Source organism: Spermophilus citellus (assembly GCF_964194105.1).
Source record: "Spermophilus citellus genome assembly, chromosome: 9".
Lineage (NCBI taxonomy): Eukaryota > Metazoa > Chordata > Mammalia > Rodentia > Sciuridae > Spermophilus > Spermophilus citellus.
This window is the reverse complement of record NC_138191.1, coordinates 96,197,934-96,225,221: the sequence shown is the minus strand read 5'-3', so window position 1 is coordinate 96,225,221 and position 27,288 is coordinate 96,197,934. Positions and strand designations below refer to the sequence as shown.

Below are 27,288 nucleotides of genomic sequence, written 5' to 3'. Positions count from 1 at the left end.
AGTTCCTCAGCGGGTGACTCTAAAGCCCCACCCAGGGGCGGCCACCCTCTTTCAACACCAGCTGGGTCTCCTATATCTGCAGGGGCCTAGGACGGTGCTGTGGCCAGGGGGTGTCGAAAAACTCAAAATGAAACCTCCAGGAGGCGGCACGGGCTCCTCGGCAGGGCTCCACGCGGGCACCGACGCGGCCGGGGCTCCGCGGATCACAAGGCCGGGTTGCCGTGGCAGCGGTGGCGGCCGCCAGCCCGCCCAGCAGGCGCGGGAGGCGCTGCCAGCAGTGGAAGCCAGGCGCCCGCAGGACTCGCGGCCCGGGCCTCGCCAGCGCCATGTATGCGGCCAAGTGGTTCCAAGGGGCGCCCTTTGGGGTGCAGAGCCACAGGTGGGGCCCACACGCATCCTGCGCTGGCACCTATGTCCAAGGCGGCCTGAGGGGTCCGTCGCAGCCACTCTCCCTGGGAGGGAGGGGCAGAGGCCCCCCGGGTGGTCTAGCGCCCAGGAGAGGCGGGCACTGGGGGCTGGCCTTCCCCACCCCCCTGCACATCTGCAGCACCTCCTGGCCCAGGCTGTTCCCTTCCTAAGCTTCTTTCAAGCTGTCACCATCCTAAGCTTTGCTTCTTTTCCTTTCCTTTGTTCTTTCTTTTCCACTTCCTTAGTAAGTTCTTGAAAAACATGACCACTGCAACTTCTCTGCAAGGTTTAGAAAGGCCACAGGCCTGGCCTACTATGTGCCCTGCACAATCCTAGGATCTGTGGCTACAGCAGTGAGCAAAACAGTAAACTGTACACTTAAGGAGTTTGCATTCTTGTGGGAATTTGTGTGTGTGTGTGTGTTTGTGTGTGGGGGGTGTGGTAAGGGATAGATATGTTGGGGAGTACTAAGGGCTTTGGAGAAACACCAAGCTGGAAGAAGGAGCAAGAGGGTGGGTGTGGGTGGGATGGTTCCGGTCGAGCAGTACCTCTGATGGTCAAAGCCACTACAACTGTTCTTCATGGACTGGTTCCAAAGTCACCTTCTCTAGGAAGCCAATTCTTCCCATCCTGAGGACCACCCAGGTCAGGGCCAGGTGCCAGGCTTTGGGCTCTTACTGGGCCTCTGTCCCTCCTAGATTTGATGTATCTGCTGTTTATCCCAACCAGAAGAAATACAGCACCTTCACAGAGACCCCGTACTCCACGCATCATTCTGTGGAAGTGGTGAGTGGGCACTGCCTCCCTACCGCCTCCCATGTGGTCTGGCCATTGCTCCTCTGAGAGGCCCACCCTGGTGGCAGCTGAGCTGTGTCAGCTGTGTCACATACCCCAGCACCGAGCCTGCCTCTGAGTCAGGCTTCTGATGTGTTTGATAAATGCAGGACGGTAGGTGAAACAGCATGCTGGGGGCCAGAGGTGACCTGGCTTCCTTTCCTAGCTCCTGTTCTGTCCAGCGGCAGGCTCTCAAGGACTCACTGTACCTCCCTCCATGGAAAAAGGCCAGTGACAGAGGAGGTCGTGAGAGCTCCTTGAGGGCCACTTCTGGGTGCCAGGCTTACTGCTGGGGGATAACTTACCTGTGATTGGGCCAGATTGTTACTCTGGCCCAATCACAGGTCCAGGGCAGCTTGGGGAGGACTTGCTCTGGGGTTGGCCTGGGTGGATGTGACTATCCCACTCTGACCACACTCCCTCTCAGTCCCACATAGGACCTGGAACCTATAGCTCCAAGGAGACCTGCTTCAGCAAAAAGAAGCTGAAGAAGGAGGTGGACACAGGCTGGGCTCTGGCCCAGCAAGCCATCCGGCTGACCCAGCTGCCCCACTTCCAGTACCAGACTGTTGTGAGAGAGAGGAAGTTGCAGGTGAGGGCTTTGCACCGTGCCCGCTGGGGCATGTCTCCTGATTTATTATGGCTGCTCCAAGCATAGCTCGAAGCAGGGCCAGGCAGAGCTCATTCTTGAGGGAGCAACACCATCCCTTGGGCTCCTTCCTGTGTGGACATTCCCTAGTTTATAGTTTTCCTCTCATTTCCTTCTTTTGGTGCAGGAGCAAAAGCTGGGGCCTGGCTCTTACAATTTCAAAGACTTCATACAACAGTTGCAGCAGAAGCCAGGCAGCAAGCGGGGGCTGCTTAGCTCTGGGGAGATCCGCTTCCGTGGTCTCATTGGGGTACGTGTTCTGAGCTCCTCTTGGCTGTCTGCAGAGGAGTCCTTCCACCCCACCATGCGGTCTGTGGCAGACCATGCAGCCTGGGTGGTTCTGGAAATGCCCTTCCTTGTACCTGTCTCTTCCCCAGGCTTGGCCAGACTCTCCCCTGGGTCTCCACAGACCCTCTGCTTCCCTGTGCCTCAATCTTCAGCCCACTGGCTGTCACGATTTCAGCAGGGATGGGTCTGGTTCATTTTTAGGTTCCAAGAAAAGAACCCAGCATATATTAGGTGCTCAATGAATTCATCCATTTATGTATCCAGTCAGCCAACCAGGAGATCACCAGTAAGTGCCTACTAAGTGCTGTCTTAGGCCTTGGGGATCTGGAAATAACAAAGATAAGGGGCTGGGGTTGTAGCTCAGCGGTAGAGCGTTCGCCTAGCATGTGTGAGGCCCTGGGTTCAATCCTCAGCACCACATAAAAATAAATAAATAAAGGCATTGTGTCCAACTACACTAATAATAATAATAATAACAACAACAACAAAGACAAGGTTCCTGCCCTCGTAGAGCAAACATCCTAGTGGTAAAAACAATAGTTCAAAGAAGGAAGTACATGTTTAATCGGGGCTAAGAGGACAAATGACACAGGGAAGAGCTAGAGAGTGCCAGCAGGGCAGTTTATAGAACACAGTGAGGAAAGGCCTCTGGGAGGAAGTGCCATTTGAGCATAACTTGCAGGGCATGAGCAATAGAGACTTGATATCTGTGTTAGAACATTCCAGATAGTGGGAACAGCAGAGGCTAAGGCCCCGGGTGCTAGCATGCTTGGCAAATTAGACCAGTGGACAGAGAGCAAATGGATACATTTCCAGGTGCAGAAGCTCCCCACCCCACCCCAGAGAGCAGAGTGCCTGGAGGCCTTTGAAGTGAGTCACTGCCTTCCAATCCAAATAATAATAGCTGATACCCGCCAGCACTTGCCATGTACTAATTAATTTAATCCTCACAACATCCCTATGAAGGAGGCACCACTATTGTGTTCACAGGTGACAAAACTGGAGTAGAGAGGGTGAGTGGTCAAACCACTCAAAGGTCACAGAGCTACTAAGTGACAGTAGCAGAATTGGAATCCAAGGTGTCCATCATATTAACAAAGCCCAGTGGCTTGGTTCCCTCAGTTCTTGGATTTTGTTCCTTTTCTGTCCAGGAGAGAGTCTCTGTGGGGTTCAACCCAGCTGATAGCAGAGAAGTTGGGGGGACAAGTCTCAGAGTGTCTCCAGCACTGAGAATCTGCGTTTGCTCCTTCTGCTTGGGGGAACTTCCCACCTTCTCCCATACCTTTCTTTGGGGATCCTTCTCATTCTTCAAGCTCCAGATTTTATTTATACACACACACACACACACACACACACACACACACACATAAATTTTAAAAATTTTATGTTATGTAAATACATATATAATGTAAATTACATATATTTATATATATTACATATATTTCTTATTAGTGACCATTCATTCCTCAACTCTCTTCTCCAATTAATCCTGCCTGGGTCCTAAAAGCTCTGACAGCATCACATTCTAGTTAAAAATCAGGCTTTCACACCAGCCCAATGTGATATAAAACTTCTAAACTTGAAGATCTTATGGAAGAAATGAGATTATGCTGACAAACCCAACACCGAGCTTAGCTCCATCCATGAACCTCCTGAGGACTTGTAGTGCACTCTGCCCCCTCCATCCCAGTGCCAGGCAAACAGTAGGGCTCAGGAAGGACAGGGTCTTAGAGCCGGAGCCCTCATGCTGCCTGTTTCTGGATGTGGGAGGAATCTGGACATGTGGCTTGCCTCTCTGAGACTCAGGGTCCCTTTCTGTTAACTGTGGATGGTGTCGACATGATCTCATCAGGTTGCCACCAGGACCAAGATACTAAGGCTTTCGATACATCTAGCACACAATTTAGGGGCCCAGCTTCCTTCCTACCCTTAGGGATTTTCTCTAGAACACACCAGGGCACCTGAGCTTTGGAGAGAGGCAAGGTATAGTCTCATTCTTCTGGGGACAAACAATCTGATGCCCACAGTGGCTTGAGCTCCCCAAGTCCCTGATATCTCCGCCCAGCCTGGCTTCCCCAGGGCCAGCTTCCAGGACCCAGAGGTAGACAGGGCTGAACCATCTGTGGAGCAGCAGTGACCCCATGTGGCTAAAAGGTGCAGACTGGCTGCAAAAGTCCTGCCAGGTCTCTACCTAAGGATGCCCACCTATCCCCTACACTGCAGGTAGATTCTTCCCACAAAGGGCCACCCTTTGACCCTGGCAGTCCAGGCCCCAGATGGTCATTCCAGTCACAGTTCTTAACTCCTCCTGCCCCCCAGGACTGTCAGTCACTCTGCCCTGCTTATGTGTGGGTGCTCACTATGTGCCAGGCACTGTTCAGGGAACTTTCAGACCTTATTGAACTTGGTAGTTATTACCCTGGAGGAAGGTATTGCCATCCCCTTGTTATCAATATGCACCGTGAAGCTCAGGAAGCCTGAGCTCATTCAGCTAGGAAGCAGCTGTGCCCGGATCTGAACCAGGACTCCAGTTGTTTCTGTTCTCCGGCACTGTTCACCACACAGTGAGAAAGCCATTCACTCAGGTGTGGGTGCCAAGGACGAAACTGCTGAGACCATGAAGCAGGCAACTCCCTGGGGTGACAGGGGATGGAAGCCTTCATTCTCCGGAGAGATGACGTTCCAGCTGACTTTGCAGGATTAGTAGAATTTCCCAAGGTGAAGAGAGCAGGACAGGCATTTGAGGTGGTGTGAGGCACAAGAGAGCCAGGGCAGGGAGGTTTGGCAGAATGTCATGTGCTCAGGCTGCAGCAGGGAGCATGACATGTAGAAAGCAAATGGTAAGGCAGGCCTTGGACAGGACAGCGGGTCCTCGTGACGAAGACAGACTTAGAGGTGAAGGCGTGAGCTGTGGAGGCTCATGGGTGATGTGGTATGCATTGGGGGTGGGGACACTCGGGCAGCCTGAAAATCCTGTTCCCCATGTGGGGGTGGAGATCTTACAAACCTTTTCCTCAGATGCACCAACAATGAGAGCAGGACTGGTGGCCTGTATGTCCCCACTTTGTGCCCCACAGAACTATTATCCAGGCCCTGGGAATTATGGGGAGAAGGGCAACCCATACACGCGGCTGGAGGAGAATGCCTGGAACCGGTCCCATTCCGAGGGCCTCATGTGCAGGATGTCAAACAAGTCACCACCTGAGGCTCCTCAGGTACCCCCAGCCTGGCCAGGCTCTTTCACGTGGTTCTGGAGGGGGTTCCCAGGGTTGATGGGGAAACTGAGGGCCTGAGAGGGCCTACCCCCATGGCTCCCCACCAGACACTGTCACAATGCTGTGCTCTAGGGGAGTGGTTTAGGACCTGGCACCTACTCCTTCAAAACTGGCATCGAGACCTACCTGGCACGATCTACTGGCACCCGTGGCCCCTATGACATTTTCTCTGGTGACCGAAGCAAGCCCCTGCCTTTTGGACATTACTCTGTGCAGGTGTGTACCTGGGTAGCTCATAGGGTTCCTTCCCCAGCAGATGACAGCCCTTACTTGCCTATCCTAGGACTGCTGCCCAGTGCGTTTCCCACACCCTGTTCCCTTCACCCCCAGAGCCAGGGAGGGACATGGCTCCTGTATTGAATGAGGAGACTAAGGCTGGCCACACAGCAGAGCTGGAGTTGGACTCCGGGTAGTCTGTCTGTTCCTGTGGCCAGTTCTCTTCTCTGCACCAGCAGGTGCTGCACTGGGGCTCAGGTGACCCATGATGTCAGGGTTGTGTGGGTGACTAGCTGTGGGGCCTGCAGGGCTCTTGAAGACACAAGTGTGGGTGTCCCACTATTTCAGAAGCATTTCCCAGGCTTCACAGACCCAGCACAGGGGCTGGGCTAGTGCCAGTGCTCTGCTAATGAGGCAGAGAACTGACAGGCGGGAGGGGAAGCTGGGGTAGGATTCCAGCTTGCCGCTACCTTTCCTGCCCCTATCACGTTCCTGTCACGGGATTCCACAGCTCTCTGGGCTCTGCTTTCCTTGTGCTCACAGCATTTGGGACTGAGTCATTGTCCACCTACCTGTTCACACAGCCTCCACTGCATGTTCACCCCCTGTCTACTATCAGTCTAGGTGCGGGAGGCCAGCCCTGGGGAGTCCATATCCTAATGAAAGAGAAACAATCATCAATGGCTAGGAAAGAAATTTTGGAGTGTTAGCACATGAAGAGGGTGTCAGAGCTAGAGAGTGGTGGTTAATGTGGAAATACGTCTGGGCCACTTGGTTAAGAGCCTCTGCCCTGAGACCTGCCTGCTTCCCTGGAATCCCTCAGACCTTCACTGACCAGTCATGGAAACCACCATCCTGCCACAGGGGCTTCCGGGACCCTCTGCTGATGCGCAGCCAGTCGACTCTGATTGGCAGGTGCCAGGCCACACTGCCTGTGCTTGTTTGTTCTGTCCTCATAGACTTTACTTTATAGAGCAATTTTAGGTTCACAGCAAAATTGAATGGCAAGTAGAGTTCCTATGGATCTTCTGCCTCTCCCACCCCTGTCAAGATCCTGCGCCAGAGTGGTCCATTTGTTATGATCAGTGGACCTACAGTGATACACCTTTGTCAACCAAGCCTAAAGTTTGCAAGATGGCTCTCTCTTGATGGTGTTCTTTTTGTGGGTTTTGACACACATGACTGTATCCACTGTTTTCATATCCTACAGCATAGTTTTGTGGCCCTAAAAATTCTCTGCTCTCTGCCAGTTACACTGGTTTTTATATATTCAAAATATGGTTCCTGCCTAGACCAGTGCCTGCCTCAATATACGGCCAATAAAACAGGGAAAGAAAGAATGGATAAAGGCAAGCTGGGTCTCAGGGTGTAACCCAGAGGTGGAGGGTGCAAAAGACTGACCCCACCCCAACCTGGGGCCATAGTGGGCCTTGGGGCTGGCCTGGCCCTTGCATAGCTTGACCCAGGGATGTCCCAGTGGGGTAGTGAATGACACCTTGGATTACTGGTGAGTGAGGGTCAAGAAGAGGGTGAGCTCTTGACTTTTCTGCAATAACATCTCTCTCTCTCTCTCTCTCTCTCTCTCTCTCTCCCTCTGTCTCAGAAAAAAAGGCCCAGGGAACTGATGAATTTCAAGAGCTTTGTGGATGAACTTAACTCACGTCACAATAAGAAGCATGGAGTTTTTTCAGAAATTCCCCGCGACCCGAAAACCCCTCCAGAGAGGATTTACTGGTCCACCCTTAGCCAGTGCCCCCGAAAACTAGTCAGTGTCCAAAGGCTTATGGGCTGGGGAGGTGGGGGGAGGTGGCTTGTTTGTGGCGGGGAGAAGCTCATTTTTTAAAAAAAATATTTTTATATTTTTTTGTAGTTGTACACAATAACTTTTTTTAAAATTTATTTTTATGTGGTGCTCAGGATCGAACCCAGGGCCTTGCACATGCAAAGCAAGCGCTCTACCGCTGAGCCATAACCCCAGCCCCCCCCCCCCCCCCCAGAAGCTCATTTTTAGGGACAGACCCACTGATTTCCAATCCTGGCCTTACACTTTTCTTCTGCCAGCCTCATTATATACCTGCCCTCTGAGGACAGAGAGGCGGCTGTGAGCATTAGATTTTTCTAGAAGCTTAGAGCCTGCAGTGCCTGGTTCCCTGGTCATGCTCAGCCAGTGTTGATATCCACCCTGCCCTCCCCCACTGGCCCTCCAGAGCTGGAGAGAGAGCAAGGGGAGACTGGACCTGGCAGATTGTAAGGGGTCCACCTTCAGAGGTCTGCCCACCTGCTCCATCCAGGGACTAGCAGTTTTAGCCTAGTTCAAGGCAGTGTTCTCTGGGGTAGGGGACTTGAAGCGGGGGACAGTCAGTGTTCTGCATAGGCCTTGGGCTTTCTTCAGGCCCCCAGGCTGGGTCTGTCTAGAAGGGCATGGACCTGGAGTGGAATGGGCAGAGGAAAACAAGGCACAGGCAGCTTCTGAAGGCCTGCTGGCCATTTTCCACCACACCCCCAGGGGTCAGCATTTGTGTTTCATAAAAGGAAACCGAGGCCCAGACCTGGGAAGGGATTTGCTGGAAGGGATTTGCCGGATTCCCTCAGTAGGGTGGGAATGAGCTGGACTGGCACTCCGCTCCAGGGCCTGTGTGCTGTCTCTCCCCAGGCTGCTGTCTGGAGTATCTCTCTGGACCCTGCCCAACCATGAGGTCTCTCAGGAACCTGAGAAGAGATGTCAGGCTGGGGGTGGTTAAAGTGGGATGCATGGGTCCCCTCGTGTCCCCTCGTGTCCCCTGTCCTTGACTCAAGGCTCAGCATTGCTGAGCAGGTAAGACTGCTGCCAGGAACCCCCACCTGCCCTGGCTGGGTACTGCCAGGACCTCTTCAATGCTTGGCTTCATTTCTTCCCCCTAGAACACATCTGGCCCTGGTTCATGGCTTCCTCAAGAGACGGAGATCAAACACGTCAACCGGCCGCCATTCCTCCTGGCCTCTAAGCGTTCAGGTGTAAAGACCAACCAGATAGTTTTGGGAAGCTGGGTGAGTAGGCCTGGGGTGGCGGATATGTGTGACAGGCAGGGAACCCCCCTGCCTCTATAGGCAGCCTTGAACCCTCCTTGCCCCTGAGCACTGATCCTCAGATGGAGCTGGAAGCCATCTCTCTCTCCCTCCCTCCCACTGTCTTCCTTCTCCCAAGGCTTTGGCTAACTCCAGGTAGCAGCACCATCTCAGGCTTGTTAGGACAGAGGTGGCTGACACCGCAGGCCTGGTAGGGCCCAAGCATTGGCATTTATAACAAGTTTTCAGATGACGGGGATGAAGTTGTTCCAGGGACTACAGTTTGAGAAGCAGCTAGCTAAGCCATCTCAGACCACCCTGGCCCATTCCCAGGGAAACAATTTTTTCATTTTCTCTTTGTATTTGTCTTGTGGCCTCAGGGGCAGCTGCTGGAGTTGGCCCATTTTTCATCCCTGGGTCAGCAAGTCCCCCCATCTTGACCCTGTTCTCTTCCTTGTCCCCAGAGGCAGCCCTCCCCATGTGTGTGATGGAACCTATAAGCTTGCAGTGTTCTTGTAAAAAAGGCCAGTTCTTGGGCTTTGCACATGCCTCCTTCATGTACATGTACACACATGGCCAAAGGCCTGACCTCATTCTGTTCCTCCCTCCCTCCCTTCAGTTTTTAAGTGCACCTTTTATTGGTGACTAATGATTGCACAGAAAGACACAGGAATCCTAAGTGAACAACTCCAAAGAATGCCTTCGCCCTGTGACCAGCCTGTGGTTAGCTGGATTCCTGTCCTGTGACCAACCCCCAGAGCATTCAAGAGCACATTCTGTGCACCCCAGGGTCTCCTGTGCATTCTGTCCCCTTCGGGTAGCCCTGTCCTGACTCCAGTAGCACAGGGGAGTTCTGCCTGACTTTGAACGACTGTTTTTGTTTTTTAATATTTTATTTTTCGGTTGTAGTTGGACACAATACCTTTATTTTATTTATTTTTATGTGGTGCTGAGAATTGGACCCAGGGTCTCGCACATGCTAGGCGAGCGCTCTACCGATAAGCCACATCCCCAGCCCCTGAATGACTGTTCTTTAAGGTCTGTCCTAGTCTCCCTGGGCACATCTTACTTATAATTTACTCACCTTCTTATGGTTCCACCCTTCCCTATCCTGTACTCCCCAACCTGAGCTTTTGGGGTCCCCCAATTTAAATGTTTAGACTAGAGCCAAATGACCACACTGCCACCTCAAGGTCAACATCTGAAGTAGGAAGGGCTGACATGTGATGGGTTTCAGTGATGGGGCAGGACCCCCAGCAGGGAGCCTGTGTTCCTGAGTAGACCTCTCCTGTGGTCCTGTGGGAGGCAGTCCACCGGACACTGGTCTAGACGCTGGGTCTGCGTGTCTCCCCTCAGCACTGCTGCCTGTGGATGGCTGGATTCCTGTTCTGCCTTTATTCTGCTTTGCTGTGTCACCCTGGCAAATTTCGTCTCCTGCCTGAACCTCTGTAGGCAGATATCTGGGTGGGATGGTGGATGAGCTTCCTAGGACTACAGGACAGAGCACTGCAGATATGCTTCACAACCAGAAATGAGCTCTCAGAAAGAGCAGCTGTGGAGGCTAGATGACCTAGATCAAGTGTCAGCAGGAACACGCTCCCTCTGAAACCTGTAGGGGAGGGTCCTTCTTTGCCTCTTTGTAGCTCCTGGCAGCGATCCTTGGGATCCTCAGTGTTCCCCACCTTGTGAATGCAACTCTCTAATCTCTGCCTCTGAGGGTGGCCGACACCTTGGATCAGGTGCCAATGATCTTAGCCCATTATATCTGAAACCACTCTATACCCATAAAGGTCACATTCCAAGTACTGGGGTTAGGACTTCAGCATATCTTTTCTGGGGGGCGTGATCCAACTCATAACAGCTGGGGTAGGCAGGGTCGGAGGGGAAAGGAGGAGGCCTGAGATCACGTGTCTGAGGCAGGCTTGCTAATGTCCTGCTGTCTTCTCCCTGGCACAGAACCCAGTAGGGGTGGGCCGCTACCTCAATACCACGCGGTTGGAGAACAAGGACACACGGCAGCGATACCGGTCCCTGTACATGGGTGAACCCAAGCGTTACCTCTCAGATCTGAACCGGGACAGGATCATGCAGTGAGTGCAGCTGGAGCTGCAGGAGATAGGGGCAAGGGGAGGGAGGGGAGGGGGACGGTTGACCCTGGGATGGACTGGGGGTCATGCTTGGTTCCCATAGATCATGACTGCTTCCCTCTAAAGCCAGCCAAACAGCAGAGGCAGTGCAGAGACGGTCACCTTCAGATCGTGCCAACTACTGGCTGTGTGAGTTGTTGCTTAACTCCTTTGAGCCTCGTTTCCTTCAACTGTCAAATGAGCAGGTGGCTGAGGAGGCTCAAATGAGATGATGATCTAAAACTTTTGGTAAGGAAAAGATACCCACTCAACACTAAATCCTCTACCCCTGACCCACACAGCCCTGGATAACTCCACTGCACGGAGTCTTAATTCCCTGGTGCTCACAAAGGGGTTGTTAAACTCATTTCAGATGAAACCTAAGAAAGAAAAGGTACATGAAATGGAAAATAGAAAGGAGCTTGTAAATATTAAAAGTGTTGTGTTGGCCTAAGAGGCCATCTGTTGCAATATAATCTCAATTTCAGAAATGTTCAAATGTGAATAAACATGCACTTTAGAATTCAGCGTTTTGTTTTCTAGAAATTGTGAGGCTCAGGGACCAGATTGCTCAGGGGGAAAAAAAAAAAAAAAAAACAGCTGTTGAGTGCAATTTCAAAAAATCTTTTATTTTTATCAAAGTAGTCCTGTGCCTTCCTCTTTCTTGATTCACTCTCTTATTTCAGAGGGTTCCTGAGAAAGAACTTTGGAAGGTAGGATTTTCTTTTGACAGACTGCATGCCTGAAAGTGTTCTTTATTTTTCCCACTCCCAACAGCTGATCTATAATTTGGATGAAAATAAAATCCTAAACTGGGATTTTGAAGGCTTCACTCCCTGATTCCTGATTTTCAGCATGGCCGTGGAGAAGGCTGATGCAGGACATTAGCAAGCCTGCCTCAGACACGTGATCTCAGGCCTCCTCCTTTCCCCTCCGACCCTGCCTACCCCAGCTGTGACTTGCATTTCTCCTCTCTAGAAGTTTCCAGGGCCTTCTCTTGAGTTCTGGAATTCCATGGTGATGTGACTTGGTGTGGTTGGCTTTCACCCACTGTGCTGTGTATTTAGTGGTGTCCTCCATCTGGAAACTCAGCACCTTCCCTTCTGGGGACTTAACCACTGAGCCACATTCCCATCCCTTTTTATTTGGGACTGGGTTTTGCTAAATTGCTGAAGCCGGCTTTGAACTTGTGATCCTTCTGCCTCAGCCTCCCGAGCTGCTGAAATTACAGGTGTGTGCCACCGGGCACGGCATCTCATTTTCCATCTCTGCCTTTTCTGTTCTACTTCTTTCTGGTAAAATTTCCTTGTCTTTGTTTTCCAAACCTACTCTTCTTGCCTTTTAAAATTTTGACTCATATTTTTTTAATTTCCAGGAGATCTTTTGCTCTTGAGGGTTGCTCTTTTTTTTTCTTTCAATAACACCCAGTTCTGTGTCATGTACGCAGTGTGTCCTGCTCCCTGCATTGGGTCCTGTTCCTCTAAGTTCCTTTTCTTCCATCATCAGTTCAGGTTTCAGAGAACAGCACCATAACAATACCAGGAGCCTGGCTGGGGATCTGGTCATTCACTCTAATGTTTTTAGGGCTTTTCTCTGGATCTATTTGGTTCCACTAGAAAAGACTTTTCCATCCTGGGTCGGGGTAGGTGTGGTTGCTGGTGCCTGGGAAGAGTTGGGGGGCCTCCTGCTGTCTGTGCACCTCCCCTCACCCCTCTATTCCTGCTGTGGTGCCCATCTGCCTAGTTCCACTAGGCCACGGGGCACCTCTCCATGGGGGCAAGGGGTTGGTGGGTCGTGTGTAGCTTGCTCTCTCTCCTATTGATCTGGTACCTGTGTTTTGAGACGCTGGTGCCTCCAGTGCCTGGGCCTGCCCTGGGTGTTGTAGCAGGAGTACCAGCTTCTTGTTGTCTTCCCTGTGGCCTTCTCAGGTCTGCTCATCCTCCCCACACTTTCTATTTCCCCAAAGCATGTTTATGTCCTTGTCCCCTGATATCTCCTCTCTCTTCCTCTGTCATCTATTTTATTTAAATCCCTTTGTACATCTTTTAGTGGGTTGCAAGAGGGAACAGAGATCGACGCGTACATTCATCTGCCTTGCTTGATGGTAATTCATAAGAAACACTGTTAGTGTGCAAAAGGATCTTTCCCCCTTCCCAGCCAAGGTGGTTAGCCTTATTTTATGGATGTTGAACCAACACCAGAGAAGGGAACAAGGGGAGCAACTTGCCCTGTCACACTTGGTGACAGAGAGAGCAGGGACTAGAATCCAGTCCTTCCTTTCCAGGGCAGTGTCTGTCCTTCCCACACACCAGTATCTGTGTGAAGATTTGGGGGAGCCAGGAAGAGGCCATGCCCAGCTGTCCACAGCCACCCCTTCCCAGCCACTGTTTCAGCAAAGCTCTAGGTGACATAGCATTTGCTTTGCAAAGGACTCTAAGGAAGGGAAGGATGCTGTGTCCCACTGGGGCCTCTGTCTTCTTCCCCCTTGGGGCTAAAGTTCTCCATCACCACTGTTCTCATACACAGGCATCTGAGAGTCATGGGCTCTCCTTTATAACTTGGCTTAGAATTCTATCTGCCACTTCGCTCTGTGACCTCCCAAACAGACTTTATCTGAAAAAAAAAAAAAAAGATGGTTATAACTACTCTGCAGACTCTGTTATGAGGATTAGATGAGATGATCGTGAGAATGTGCTCTGTCCTGTGGATTCTCTTTGTAGGGATGTTGCAAATGCAGCTAACTCTCCCCTTAGCAGCTGATGCTTTGGCAGAATTTTGTGTTTTATTTATAAGTACATAAGTAAGGGGTAATTTATTTTTTTAAATTTTTTAATTTATATGTGACAGCAGAATGCATTATATTCTTATTACATATATAGAGCACAATTTTTCATATCTCTGGTTGTATACAAAGTATATTCACACCAATTCATGTATTCATACATGTACTTTGGATAATAATGTTCACATTCCTCCACCATTTCTAACCCCATGCACCCTCCCTTCCCCATCCTCCCCTTTGCCCTATCTAGAGTTCGTCTGCTCCTCCCATGCTCTCCCTCCCTACCCCACTATGAACCAGCCTCCTTATATCAGAGAAAACATTTGGCATTTGTTTTTTGGGGATTGGCTAACTTTACTTAGCATTATCTTCTCCAATACCATCCATTTACCTGCAAATGCCATGATTATATTCTCTTTTATTGCTGAGTAATATTCCATTGTGTGTATCTATATACCACTTTAAAAAAAATTTTTTTTTAAAGAGAGAGTGAGAGAGTAGAGGAGAGAGAGAGAGAGAGAGAATTTTTAATATTTATTTTTTAGTTCTCGGCAGACACAACATCTTTGTTGGTATGTGGTGCTGAGGATCGAACCCGGGCCGCACGCATGCCAGGCGAGCACGCTACCGCTTGAGCCACATCCCCAGCCCAATATATACCACTTTTTTTAATCCATGCATCTATTGAAGGGCATCTAGGTTGGTTCCACAGTTTAGCTATTGTGAATTGTGCTGCTATAAGCATTGATGTGGCTGTGTCCCTGTAGTATGCTGTTTTTAAGTCCTTTGGGTATAGATGGAGGAGAGGGATAGCTGGGTTAAATGGTGGTTCCATTCCCAATTTTCCAAGAAATCTCCATACTGCTTTCCATATTGGCTGCACCAATTTGCAGTCCCACCAGCAGTGTATGAGTGTTCCTTTTTCCCTACCGGTAAGTTCTTTATAGAGGCTGGAAATGCACATTATTCAGGGAAAGAAATTGCAGTGGTTTAACTCATTTTTTTTTTTTTTTTGGTACCAGGTATTGAACTCAGGGGCACTCGACTACTGAGCCACATCCCAGCCCTATTTTGAATTTTATTTAGAGACAAGGTCTCACTGAGTTGCTAAGCACCTCGCTTTTGCTGAGGCTGGCTTTGAACTTGCAATCCTCCTGCCTCAGCCTCCCAAGTGGCTAGGATTACAGGCGTGTGCCACCGTGCCTGGCAGTTTAACTTATTCTTGTTGTCAAAGACCCAAGGAAAAGTTAGAGATTTTTTAATAGAGGGAGAAGTGGAGGGGGACATTTAAATCCTGAGGGAGGAGGAAGGGCTTTGAAAGAGAAGGAGGAACCCTGCCGCAGTCTTGGCTGGGCACAGAATCACGAGCCACCACACAGCTTTGTAGATTCAAACAGCAATCTTTATTCCCGAACTCACACCGGCCTCCACACACGTTCTGGGGCAATCCCAGTTCTGCTGCCGCCCAATTCACCTACTACATGAGGCTTTTTTCCCAAAATGCTCTCTGAATCTCACGAGAGCTCAACGGGAGCTCAGGTAGCAGGAACGCCCTATTTCCAGCAGCAATAATCCTCAATATCGAACTTCCCTAAAACCCAAGGTCTTAAACTGGGAACGCCCTAAACCCAAGGACCGGGATACTATACTTCCTCAAACTGCAGGATACACCCTAATCCTGGATCCACCCTCGTCCTTGAGTAGGGTCATCTTTCTCAAACACACATGCAAGGTCACAGCAAATTTAACATGGGGTACGCTGGCAAGGAAATCGATGCGTCATTCCTACTTGGTAATGGCCCTCAGCAGAACCCATTGAATATAATTAGACACTTCTTCCTGAAGTCATAAATAAGAACAGATTCTTGTATCACTATTATTCAGCATTGCTTTGGAGGTTCTAGCAAATGCAGTAAGACAAGAAAAATAAATAAGAAATATAAATATTGGGAGGGAAGAGCAATATCATTGCAGTTTGTAATGATATATGTGTTTGCTAAAAAATTCCAAGACAATTAATTTTAAATCTGTAAATCTTAGAAGGCAAGAGCAGTGAAATGTATGAATGAATAGTTCCCTCCTATGCCACAGGCACAGTGAATAGAAAACTGAATTGAGAGAAAAAGAGAGTTCCATTCTCATTAGCAAAACAAATGATAAAATGCATTGGAATAAGCTTAAAAAGGTCCATTTAAGGCACATATGAAGAAAAATATAAACCTTTACTAAAGGATGTTAAAGAAGCCTGGATAACTAAGGAGAATATCATTTTCATGGAAAGAAAGACTTGATATTGGGAAAATATTATTTCCTTTGGTTTACATATTTAATGCCTTTAAAATCAAATCCCAAAGAGCTTGGCAGAGGGGAACTGGATAAATTGATTATGAACATCATCTGAAAGAGTATATAACTATGAGTAGTTAAAAAAATGATGATAGTATTTAAAAATGCATGAGCAGAGAAATCATAACATGGAAGATAAACTCCAAACTGTTGACCATGATTACCTCTGGACGGGAGGGTTACCAGGTTCTTTCACATTCTACCTTGTTTATTTCTGAATTGTTGGATTTTTTTTTTCAGAATAAATGTTTATTATCTTTAAAATCAAGAAAAAATGCAAACAGAAAGAGGAGGACAAGAGTTCTTGAGATAGACTCATCTCCAGCCAAGAGTCATCCTTTGTTTTTCAGTCCTCAGTTTCCCATCTGTGAAAGGGGAATAAATTGTGCCCAGCAGGGACACAGTAAAGCATAATCGAGGCTTGTGAATGCTCTGAGCAGGAGCCAATCAATAGGTCCTGTGGGTGTCAGATTGTCAGGCTGGTGAATGATGTTCCCTGGGGCTCAAGTTCCTCATTTCCACCAACCCCTGACCCCACTCGGGCTCCTGAGTTAGGACTGAGCCAAGAGGCCCAGAAGATAAGTGGGTGGCACGGTGTGAAGGAGTCCCTTTTACAGTGTTTCAAGGACTGATTCATTTGCCAAAGGTGCTCATTGCTTCATTCTTAGGCACATCTGAGCTGGTGATTGTTTTTAGGTGAGTGGAAATATTCTCTTATTCACTCATTGGAATTTTCAATTCTAGATTCTTAATAGCTAAGGGTTATTACTTTTCCTGAATATTCCAGTAGACCAAGTGTTCCATTTGGTCACTTCTCTGGACCTTCTGGATCTTCCAGCCAGGTCCTCTTAATACTAGCTTGCCTACTCTCTGGCCACATGGACAGGAGAGCCCGCTCCAGCCTGACCATGCTCTGCACCACTCCCTGGCTCTTATATCTCATTGGGCCATTGGCCACACTCTGATCTGTACTTGAAACAACCTTCCTTTGGTGACTGTTTGGAAAACTCTTGTTTATCCACCACAATCTGCTTAAATATGAAGCTTCCCCTGTCTCTTTATTCTAAGCTCACTTTATATATCTTCAGGTTGGAGCACTTTCCCATAATTCTGGAATTATTCTTCACATGCCTTTGGTCCCTACTAAACAAAAAACTTCTCTTTTCTCCAGCTCCAGTGTCTTTCTAGCAGTCATAGAAGGAACTCAATGAATATCTGTTAGATGATGTGTCAGTGCATTCGTTAATACAACGGGTCGGGGTCTGGATAACCCTGAAAGGAGCACATAAGACACTTCCAGTTTGATTTGGCAGAAGGTTGTTTTTCCTTAAAAAAAATCTTTGGTCTGATGTTTTATCATGAAAAATTTCAAACACAAAAGACTTGAGGGGCTGGGGATGTGGCTCAAGCGGTAGCGCGCTCGCCTGGCATGCGTGCGGCCCGGGTTCGATCCTCAGCACCACATACCAACAAAGATGTTGTGTCCGCCGAGAACTAAAAATAAATATTAAAAATATTAAAAATTCTCTCTCTCACTCTCTCCTCTCTCACTCTCCCTTAAAAAAAAAAAAAGACTTGAAAGGATTATATAGTGTATACCTGCATAACCTTTCTTAAATTATATTATTAACATTTTTCTTTCTCCCTTTCTCTCTCTCTTTCTTTCTCTCTTTTCTCCCTTTCTCTCTTTCTTTCTCTTTCTCTTGTACCAGGGATTGAACCCAGGGGCCCTTAACCACTGAGCTACATCTCCAGCCCCCCCTTTTTATATTTTATTTAGAGGACAGGGTCCCGCTGAACTGGTTAGGGCTGGCTTTGAACTCACGATTCTCCTGTCTCAGACTCCAGAGCTGCTGGGATTACAGCATGCACTACCACGCCCAGCACATTTTACTCTTCCTGCTTTATGACATATCTTTCTATCTGTCCTTCTACCGATCTTTTTGTTTGTTTATTTGTTTGCAGTACTGGTGACTGAACCTGTGGCCTTGCTCCTGCTAGACAGGTACATTCCCAGCACTCTATTCATCAATTAAAGATCTTTTATTTTTGAAAAATTTCAAAACAAATGGAAGACATCAGCACATTTCCTAAATACTTCAGCATGCAGACTGGCTTTTTAGTATTTCAACCTAAAATCCATATTCTTTATCCCAAAGTCTGAAAATGAGATCCATGTTCATTCTCTGTAATAATAATATATTCTGATATTCTTGGAGTGTACATGTAGTGATTTTTGAAAAATCACTTTTAGTCTATTTACTTTTGCAGAACCTGGGATTGAACCCAGGGCCTCACACATGCTAGGCAAGCATTCAACCACGGAGCCACATCCCCAACATGTAGTGGTTTTGTATGTATGTATTCTATGCAGTAACTTTAAAGGATAGGTATTAATTTTAATGTTTCTTAGTTGGGACAACTGAAGTTTGGAGAGAGAACATCACTACCCAAGTCACTGTCAGTACGTGGCACTGGTGTGCACATTCCTCAAAATAGAATGAGCCTTTCTTATGTTAGGCACCATGCTGGCTCCTGGGACACTGTAGAGGAGACAGCAGCTCTGCCCCAGAGTGGCTCCCAACTTCATGGGGAAATACACTCCTCCCCTCCCCATAGTTACAGGAAACGCACAAGAGGAGGAATGAGGGCAGGTGGGACACAGAACTAGTCTCCTGGTGGCCACAACACCTACCCCTCTCTTTCCCCTAAGCTTTCTGGAAGATGAGACCAGGGGGAAAGGCTTTTTGAACCCAGGAAGGCTGAGGCAGAGTTGGCCTCCATCCTGACCCATCTTCCTGTCCTCATCCCACCTGCCCTCACCGGGTCACTTTTCTTTGTCCTCCTGGACATTTGTGCATGCTGTTTTGGTGAGAAATTTGGAAGTCTGGGTAGGAAGGGGGACTCTTAGGAAGCTCAACCTGCAGAGTGCCTCTCCTCCTCCCCTCAACTCCCACTACACAATTACTATGCAGCACAGAAGCCAGGTGGTTGCCATAGAGACAACTGGAAGATAGGGCTTTAGCTTCAAGGGAGGGTGGAGTGCAGAGAAGGCCATATTTCTTCCCTCGCTTCTTTCCTCCCTCCCACCCTCCCTCCGCTTCTCCCTCCTTTCCTTTTCTTCCACCTTCCTTTCTGTATTTCTCGTGAGAGTGGGTGGAGGTGGAGATTTGAGCTCATGGGCAAGGGAGTGGGAGATTGCATCTTGAGGTGGAGCAACACACTCCTTGCATGGGTTGGAGGGGTGGTCTCTCAGCACCAGGAGAAATGGTGGTCTTGGATGGGGGCAGGGGGAGACAGAAAGGTTGATGATTCAGTTAAATTTAGTAAACACTGCTAGGGGCAGTGGTCCTTGTCCTTAGAAGGTCACAGGCAAGTGGGGCAAAGGGAAGTGATTGATTTAGCATCAGGTGCATGATGGGAGTGTGGAGTACAGAGAGACAAATGCCCACTCTGCCTGGAAAGGAGGTGTAGAGATGGAAGATGCTGCAGGCTGCCCTTGTGGGCATGGAGGGGTGAGCAAACTTGGCCCATTGAGGGATGGCCGAATAGCTGGGGGTGGGCATGGGAAGGGGTGTGGAAGAATGAAGAAATATGGATTAGTCGGGTGGGATCAGCCGTCTGGATGTAGGAATCTGGATTCTTTGCCAACACATACCTGCAAATCAAACTGCAGTTGACATAGAAGGAGTCTTTGGACAGGGCCACTTGGGATATGCAACATTAGGGTGTGTTAGTCAGCTTCCTGTTACTTTGACAAAAAATAACAGAGAAAATCAATTTGGGCTGGGGATATATCTCAGTTGGTAGAGTGCTTGCCTTGCATGCACAAGGCCCTAGGTTCAATCCCCAGCACCACAAAAAACAAAACAAACAAAAAGCCTTGAGAAAATCAACTTAAAAGGAGGAAAGGTTTATTTTGAGTCATAGTTTCAGTCTACGATCAGTTGGCTCTGTGGCTTTTGGGCCTGTGGTGAGGGGGGTCCATTATGATGGGGAGCATGTGGCAGTGCAGAACTGCTCACCTCACGGTGGCCAGGAAGGAGAGAGAGAGAGAGAGAGAGCAAGGCTGAGCAAGCAGCATCTCAATATCCCCTTCAGGGTCCACTCCCACCGTGACCTAAGGTCCTTCCACTAGGCTCCACCTCCTGAAGATTCCACCCCACACCTCCCCAATAGCCCCACAGACTGGTGATCAAGCATTTAGCACCTGGCCTTTGGGAGACATTTAATATTCAAACCATGACAGAGTATGACTTGCCTTTTGCCTCACTGAGTCTGAATTACAGGTAGGGAACCCTCAGGGGATTATAAAACATAATGATAGACCCTAAAAAAAGAATTTGGGGAGGGCTGGGGATGTGGCTCAAGCCGTAGCGCGCTCGCCTGACATGCGTGCGGCCCGGGTTCGATCCTCAGCACCACATACCAACAAAGATGTTGTGTCCGCCAAGAACTAAAAAAAAAATAAATATTAAAAATTCTCTCTCTCTCTCTCTCCTCTCTCACTCTCTCTCTAAAAAAAAAAAAAGAATTTGGGGAGTTGAATGGGGGTTCTGTTGCCTTCAAGCCATGTAACATTGGACAAGTCACCTGACTTTCCAAGGCACACCTGTTCCTCTGTGGAGCTCAGCATTTATACTAGGGACCCAGTAGGCAGCCTGGACTCTGCTCTATCCAGGGACGCCCACTCAGATCAGCCTGTTCTTCCTACTTAGGCTGGCCTGTTAGAACTCTGACACATTCACGGGCTTCAGGTTCAAAATGCAGGTTCCAGTCCTGGCTTTGCCATCTCCTAGCTGCGTAATAACCCTGGGCTACTAAGTAAGGCTCTCTCTTTTACTAGCTGTAGAATGGGAATAATGAAGCCTGCCCTCAGGCCACTGTCTGTTAAGAAATAAGACTTACCACCAGCCCCTTCCCTCTAGCCAGCACCCCTCAGCAAGGGATGGGGAGGTCACTTCTTCCTAGTTAGCCAAACTCTGCTACCCACGGGCAGGAGGTAGGAGTTCCTGGTGCCTGCATTTTGGTGGCTTCAAGTCTTTGTAACAGTCCCAAAACTCTTACACATTTTCAATGCTCCCTAAGGAGAGCAAACACCACTCTCTTTAGCTGTTTCAATTTGAGATACATTTGTTGAGTGCCAAGGATGTGCAAGGAGGCACTTTGGGTTTGCACTTGAAAGCAGAGATGTTTGTGTGGTAGAAGCAGCCACTGCCCTGGAGACAGGAAAACAGACTTTCTGTCCCACGATTGCAAAAATCATTTAATCTTTCTCTGATTGGAGTCTACGTCTGAACCAGACACCTGTGTTTCAGGCCATGACCATGTTTCCGAAGGACTCAGAGTTGAGGATGGAATGTACTGGAGAGGAATGGAGAAAGTACTAGGGGAGTTCAGAGAAGGGATAGACTATGTGCAGCTGGAGATTCAGGGAGGGTGGCTTAGAAGAAGCAGCATGTGAGCTGGCCCTCAAAAACTGGGTAAGAGCTGGACTTGGAAAAGCAATAATAACCACTGATCAAAGACTGACTGTGCGCCAGGCACTGAACTTGACAATATGTACATCTTCTCTTGTGGGCCTCACAAAGCGCCACGAGGTATGTGTTATTCTGTTATGTAGATGAGGAGACTGAGTGACTTTCCCAGAGCTATAGTGAGTTACTAACTGTATCAATGAGCTATTGCTGCATCATAAACCCGCCCAAAACTCAGTGGCTCAGAACAATAGCTATTTGTTATTGTTCATGGACCTATGAGTCAGTTGGGGGTCTGGGATGGTCTTGGATGGACCACCTAGACTTCCACGTGGACTCCCATCCTCCAGAGGGTAGCCCAGGCTTGTTCTCATGGAGGAGGCCAGGCTTGGTAGGAAGTATGCAAGGCCTTCTGCAGCCTAGGCTCAGAATGCCACGTCATTACTTCTTCCACATTCTGTTGGCCAAAGCAAGTTACAAGGCCAGCCCAGATTCCAGAGAAAGGGAAATAGTCTCTACCTCTCAGTGGCAGCAGCTGCGAAGTCACATTGCCAAGGACACTCTGGTGCAAGGAGAGGCTGCACCATTTTTGATCTCTGTCTAGTACAATAGCAGGACAGGATTGGTCCCTGGTCTAGTTGGCTCCAAGCTTTCTTTCTGAAAGGGTTCACTTCTTCCAGGGAGAAGGAAAACATTTAGAACACAGAGAAGAGCATGAGGAAAGGAAAGGAAGCAAAAAAGCTCAGGATGTGTTGGAACACACTCCCCGGTTCCTTATAAATGCTGTGTGGAAGGTGTAAAGGGCTAGAGTGGAGAGGAAGGCAGGAGAGGTTGGTTAGGTCTGACCCTGAATGTAAGGTAAGCTGCCTGGGCTTCATCCTGCATATTTTGTGGGAAGCCATGGGATTTTTTTAAAAGTCAAATTTACAGTAGTATAACTTACATACAATAAAATTCATCCTTTTAAGGTATACAATTCTATAAATTTTGACAAATGCATAGAGCCATGTCACTACCACATGGAAGAAAGTTCCCTTGTGCTGTCTGTGGTCAACCTACCTACTCCTATCCCAGCCCCTAGCAACTATTAGCATGATTAATATCCAGAGATTTTTGCCTTTTTCAGAGTGTCATGTAAGTGGAATCATCCATATGTAGACATTTGTGTCTTTTCCTTTCATTTTACATGATGCTCTTGAGATTCGCCCAGGTTGTATGTGTCAGTAGCTTATATTTTCCATGCTGAGTTAGAGTCCAATGAATGGATATGCCACGGTTTATTTATATGCTCTCAAGTAGAGGGGAATTTGCAGTGTTTCCAGCTTGGGCAATTTTTAATAAAGTTGATACAATAATAAATAGCTATGTACAGGTCCTTATGTAGACATGTTTTTGTTTCTCTTTGGCAAATATCTCAGAGTAGGATTTCTAGGTCATTTGGTAAGTGTATTTGGTAAGCTTTGTGAGAAACTGCCAAACTATTTTGAAATGGCTGTACTGTCTTGTATTTGTACCAGCAATGTCTGAAGGTTTTAATTTCTCTGCATCTTGTCATCACTTGGTATTGATAGGGTTTTTTTTTTCTAATTTTAACCATTCTAATAATGTGCTTCATTATGGTTTAAATTTGCATTTCTCCAATGCAAATTTAAAATGCATTTCATGTACTTCCCCATCTCTTCTTTGTTCAAGTGTTTTAAAATCTTGTGCACATTTTAAAAATTGGGTTGCTTGATTGTATTAAGCTTTGAGAGTTCTTTATAGATTCAGGACACACATCCTTTCTCAGATATGTGTTTTGCAAATATTTTCTCCCATTCAGAAGGATTTTAATGAGAAGTAATACTGTGCTTTAATAAGTTTACTCTGTGGCATTATTGGGTGGAGAATGGAGTGGGGAGAAATAGAGAGAAGGGGAGATATGGGCCAGGCCAGGGGACGTGGGGATGGCAGGGAGGAGTGAAGAGACAAAGAGATGGAGACCCACTGGATAGCAGAAAAGGCCCCCTTTACCCCAGTGAACCCTCCTTCTCTCCTTCTCACTTCCTTCCTTTGGTAAATATTTGTGGAGCACTTACTAAGCATCAGGTGATGATCTAGGCAAAGGGGAAATACCAAGGAAGAATCCACGTCCTGCCTTCACAGAGTTCGCCTCTAGTTGGGGAAGACAGATAATAAATAGGGACATAGGTGTGTAAGGCTCACTCGGGATACTCTTTGACACCCAGCCAGGGGTTCCTGTGGGAATGCCATCTTCCTATTGGCTCATGGGAAATGGACCAGAGTCCTCAGAGGTTCACTCCCAGGACAGAATCCAAGCAGAAAAAGAAATGTGGGACTGAGGTCAGGAGCCCTGGGCCTGGATTCTGACCTCCCCTCTGATCTGCCGGTGACCTCAGGCAAATTCCCTCTTCTCTCTGGTCGTTACAAACAGACCTGGGTGCTCTGATAAGCCCAATAGGTGCAAAGTGGAGGGACCTCCTGAGGATCAGATCCTTTCACTGGTACAGGTCTCAAGGTCATCGATTTTGGTCCCTCATCCAGTGTGGGATCTTGGGGAAGAACAACAGACAGGGACCTGTTCATTTCTTGGGGTGCCCCTCTAGGGATGGGGGGCCTACTCCCTTCCAAGGGATTACTGCATTATGTCTTTCTCTGTCCTTTTAAAGGGAAAGGATCACACCTTTTACAAAGGGCAGGTGCCCTCCAACTGTGGATTATAATTCAAATCCTACTCCTTAAAGCCACGTGGGAAGAACAGCTATGGTGACTGGAGGGCCCAAAGCCTGAAGACAGATGGTGGGTGGGAGGATGGGAGTGGGATCGGGGGTCTTGGCGAAAGGGTACACGAGAATGCCTGGGAGAAGGGAGAGGTGTGGAGGGATCTCCTTCACTGGAGCCATATCCCAATGTCTTTTGGGACAGCAAGGGCCAGTTATCTTTTGTTACAAGAGATCAATTGTCCTGAAAAATGCCAATCAACCAGTGACAGAAATATGGGAACCACACAGCAGAATGACCCCAGAAGGGGATGTGGGTGAACCCTAAAGCCCTTTCTATTCCAAAGCCAGAGTGCTGGTTCCTGCTCTTTAAAGTCTAAAAGGAGGTGGGAGAGTGTGGCATATATCTTATGGCTGCCCCGGGCTCCCTCCAGAAGCACTCCATCTCCATCCCTGGATGCTTCTGAAAACTCAGCAGGGCTTCATGCCAGGAGGAGATTGCTGACCTTCAGGCAATGTCCATCCACTGGGGACGACCTGCTTCTCTCCCAGAGGTGCCCCCTGTGCGCACCCTGGTTTAGCACAAAGCTGTGTATATGGGGGCTGGTGACAACATTCCGAGCTTCTTCCCTCACTGTTTTTTGTCAGTGAGGGTTGGATGGGATGGGGGCGTAGGTTGTTCCTAGAGGAGAGGAGGCTGGGACCCCAGACTGAGCCACAAAACTCACATAACAATAAAATATATTCCCAATGCTTCCTTCACAGGGTGTCTTACAGAGAGCAGTTGCTTTCTCAACCGTGTCAGACAGCAGTCCTGGAAGAAGTCAGACCATCTTTATTCATGAACAGCAACATCAGCTCCGTAAAGTCCTCCTGAATCTTCCAAAAAGCTATGAGGTCTGAGAAGTCATTTTTGTAAGATTACAACAAATAAGATCAATCTACCCAAACTGTTTTCGTATATAGCAACACACAACAAAAAGTTGGAAATTTAAAATATAACTTATTTTTTTTTTAATTTTTTTATTGGTTGTTCACAACATTACAAAGCTCTTGACATATCATATTTCATACATTAGATTGAAGTGGGTTATGAACCCCCAATTTTACCCCAAATGCAGATTGCAGAATCACGTCAGTTACACATCCACAATTTTACATAATGCCCTATTAGTAATTGTTGTATTCTGCTACCTTTCCTATCCCCTACTATCCCCCCTCCCCTCCCCTCCCCTCCCATCTTCTCTCTCTACCCCATCTACTGTAATTCATTTCTCTCCTTGTTTATTTTTCCCATTCCCCTCACAACCTCTTATATGTAATTTTGTATAGCAATGAGGGTCTCCCTTCATTTCCATGCAATTTCCCTTTTCTCTCCCTTTCCCTCCCATCTCATGTCTCTGTTTAATGTTAATCTTTTCTTCCTACTCTTCCTACCTGCTCTGTTCATAGTTGCTCTCATTATATCAAAGAAGACATTTGGTATTTGTTTTTTAGGGATTGGCTAGCTTCACTAAGCATAATCTGCTCTAGTGCCATCCATTTCCCTGTAAATTCTATGATTTTGTCATTTTTTATTGCTGCATAGTACTCCATTGTGTATAGATGCCATATTTTTTTTATCCATTAATCTGTTGAAGGGCATCTGGGTTGGTTCCACAGTCTAGCTATTATGAATTGTGCTGTTATGAACATCGATGTGGCAGTATCCCTGTAGCATGCTCTTTTAAGGTCTTCAGGAAATAGTCCGAGAAGGGCAATAGCAGGGTCAAATGGTGGTTCCATTCCCAGCTTTCCCAGGAATCTCCAAACTGCTTTCCAAATTGGCCGCACCAATTTGCAGTCCCACCAGCAATGTACAAGTGTACCCTTTTCTCCACATCCTCGCCAGCACTTGTTGTTGTTTGACTTCATAGTGGCTGCCAATCTTACTGGAGTGAGATGGTATCTTAGGGTGGTTTTGATTTGCATTTCTCTGACTGCTAGAGATGGTGAGCATTTTTTCATGTACTTGTTGATTGATTGTATGTCCTCCTCTGAGAAGTGTCTGTTCAGGTCCTTGGCCCATTTGTTGATTGGGTTATTTGTTATCTTATTGTCTAATTTTTTGAGTTCTTTGTATACTCTGGATATTAGGGCTCTATCTGAAGTGTGAGGAGTAAAAATTTGTTCCCATGATGTAGGCTCCCTATTTACCTCTCTTATTGTTTCTCTTGCTGAGAAAAAACTTTTAAGTTTAATTAAGTCCCATTTGTTGATTCTTGTTATTAACTCTTGTGCTATGGGTGTCCTATTAAGAAATTTGGAGCCCGACCCCACAATATGTAGATCGGAGCCAACTTTTTCTTCTATCAGGCGCAGAGTCTCTGATTTGATATCAAGCTCCTTGATCCATTTTGAGTTAACTTTTGTGCATGGTGAGAGAAAGGGATTCAGTTTCATTTTGTTGCATATGGATTTCAAAATACAACTTATATGGCATGAAAAACTATGAAACACATATTTTGAATTTTGGCAAAAGAGATAACAAAGTCTGTACACGAAAAGCAAAGCAATTATCACTGCGGGGACATTAAAGAAGACAGAAAGGGAGAGATACCACATTCATGGGCCACAATATTTGATATGGGTGTTAAGCTGTTTTCCCCAAATTAATCTATGGATTTAATGCAATGCTAATCAAAACCTCAGTGACCTTTCTGTAAAAGTTGACCAGCTGGAGCCGGGGGTGTTGCCTAGGGAGGCCTTGGTCTGATCTCCAGCACTGCCCAAAACAAATACCTGCAGACTGGCAAGCTGATAGCAAAACTTATACAGAAATACAAAAGACATAAAATATCCAAAATAATTTAGAAAAAGAACAACGCTGTAGGACCAACCTTATCTTATTTCTAGACTCATCATCACAAAGCTATAAGAACAAGACAGTGGAATTAGTGCCAAGATAGATCAAAGGAACAGAGCAGAGAATCCAGGAACAGGAGATATGGACAACTGCACTTCAACAGTGGTGCAAAGTCAACTGGGGGTGGGGTGGGGATCTTCTCACCAAGTGGTGCTAGAACCATTGCATACTAATCTGCAAAAAAGTGAACTGTGATCAGCAAGTCCCCTCATGGACA

The 27,288-nt window shown here is 47.7% G+C and overlaps 1 protein-coding gene across 1 annotated transcript; it reads left to right on the top strand.

The window, feature by feature from the left end:
- Positions 1-326: 326 nt before the first annotated feature.
- CIMAP2 (ciliary microtubule associated protein 2) lies at positions 327-24,985 on the top strand (the record flags this gene model as incomplete). Its single annotated transcript, XM_081307806.1, is given in 13 exon segments — positions 327-379; positions 1,107-1,194; positions 1,670-1,834; positions 2,019-2,141; positions 2,906-3,015; positions 3,017-3,044; positions 5,257-5,394; positions 5,527-5,670; positions 7,274-7,435; positions 8,572-8,697; positions 10,672-10,805; positions 24,116-24,245; positions 24,932-24,985. Coding segments are annotated over 12 exon segments (1,344 nt in total). The 3' UTR covers positions 24,189-24,245; positions 24,932-24,985.
- Between the last annotated feature and the right edge of the window lie 2,303 nt (positions 24,986-27,288).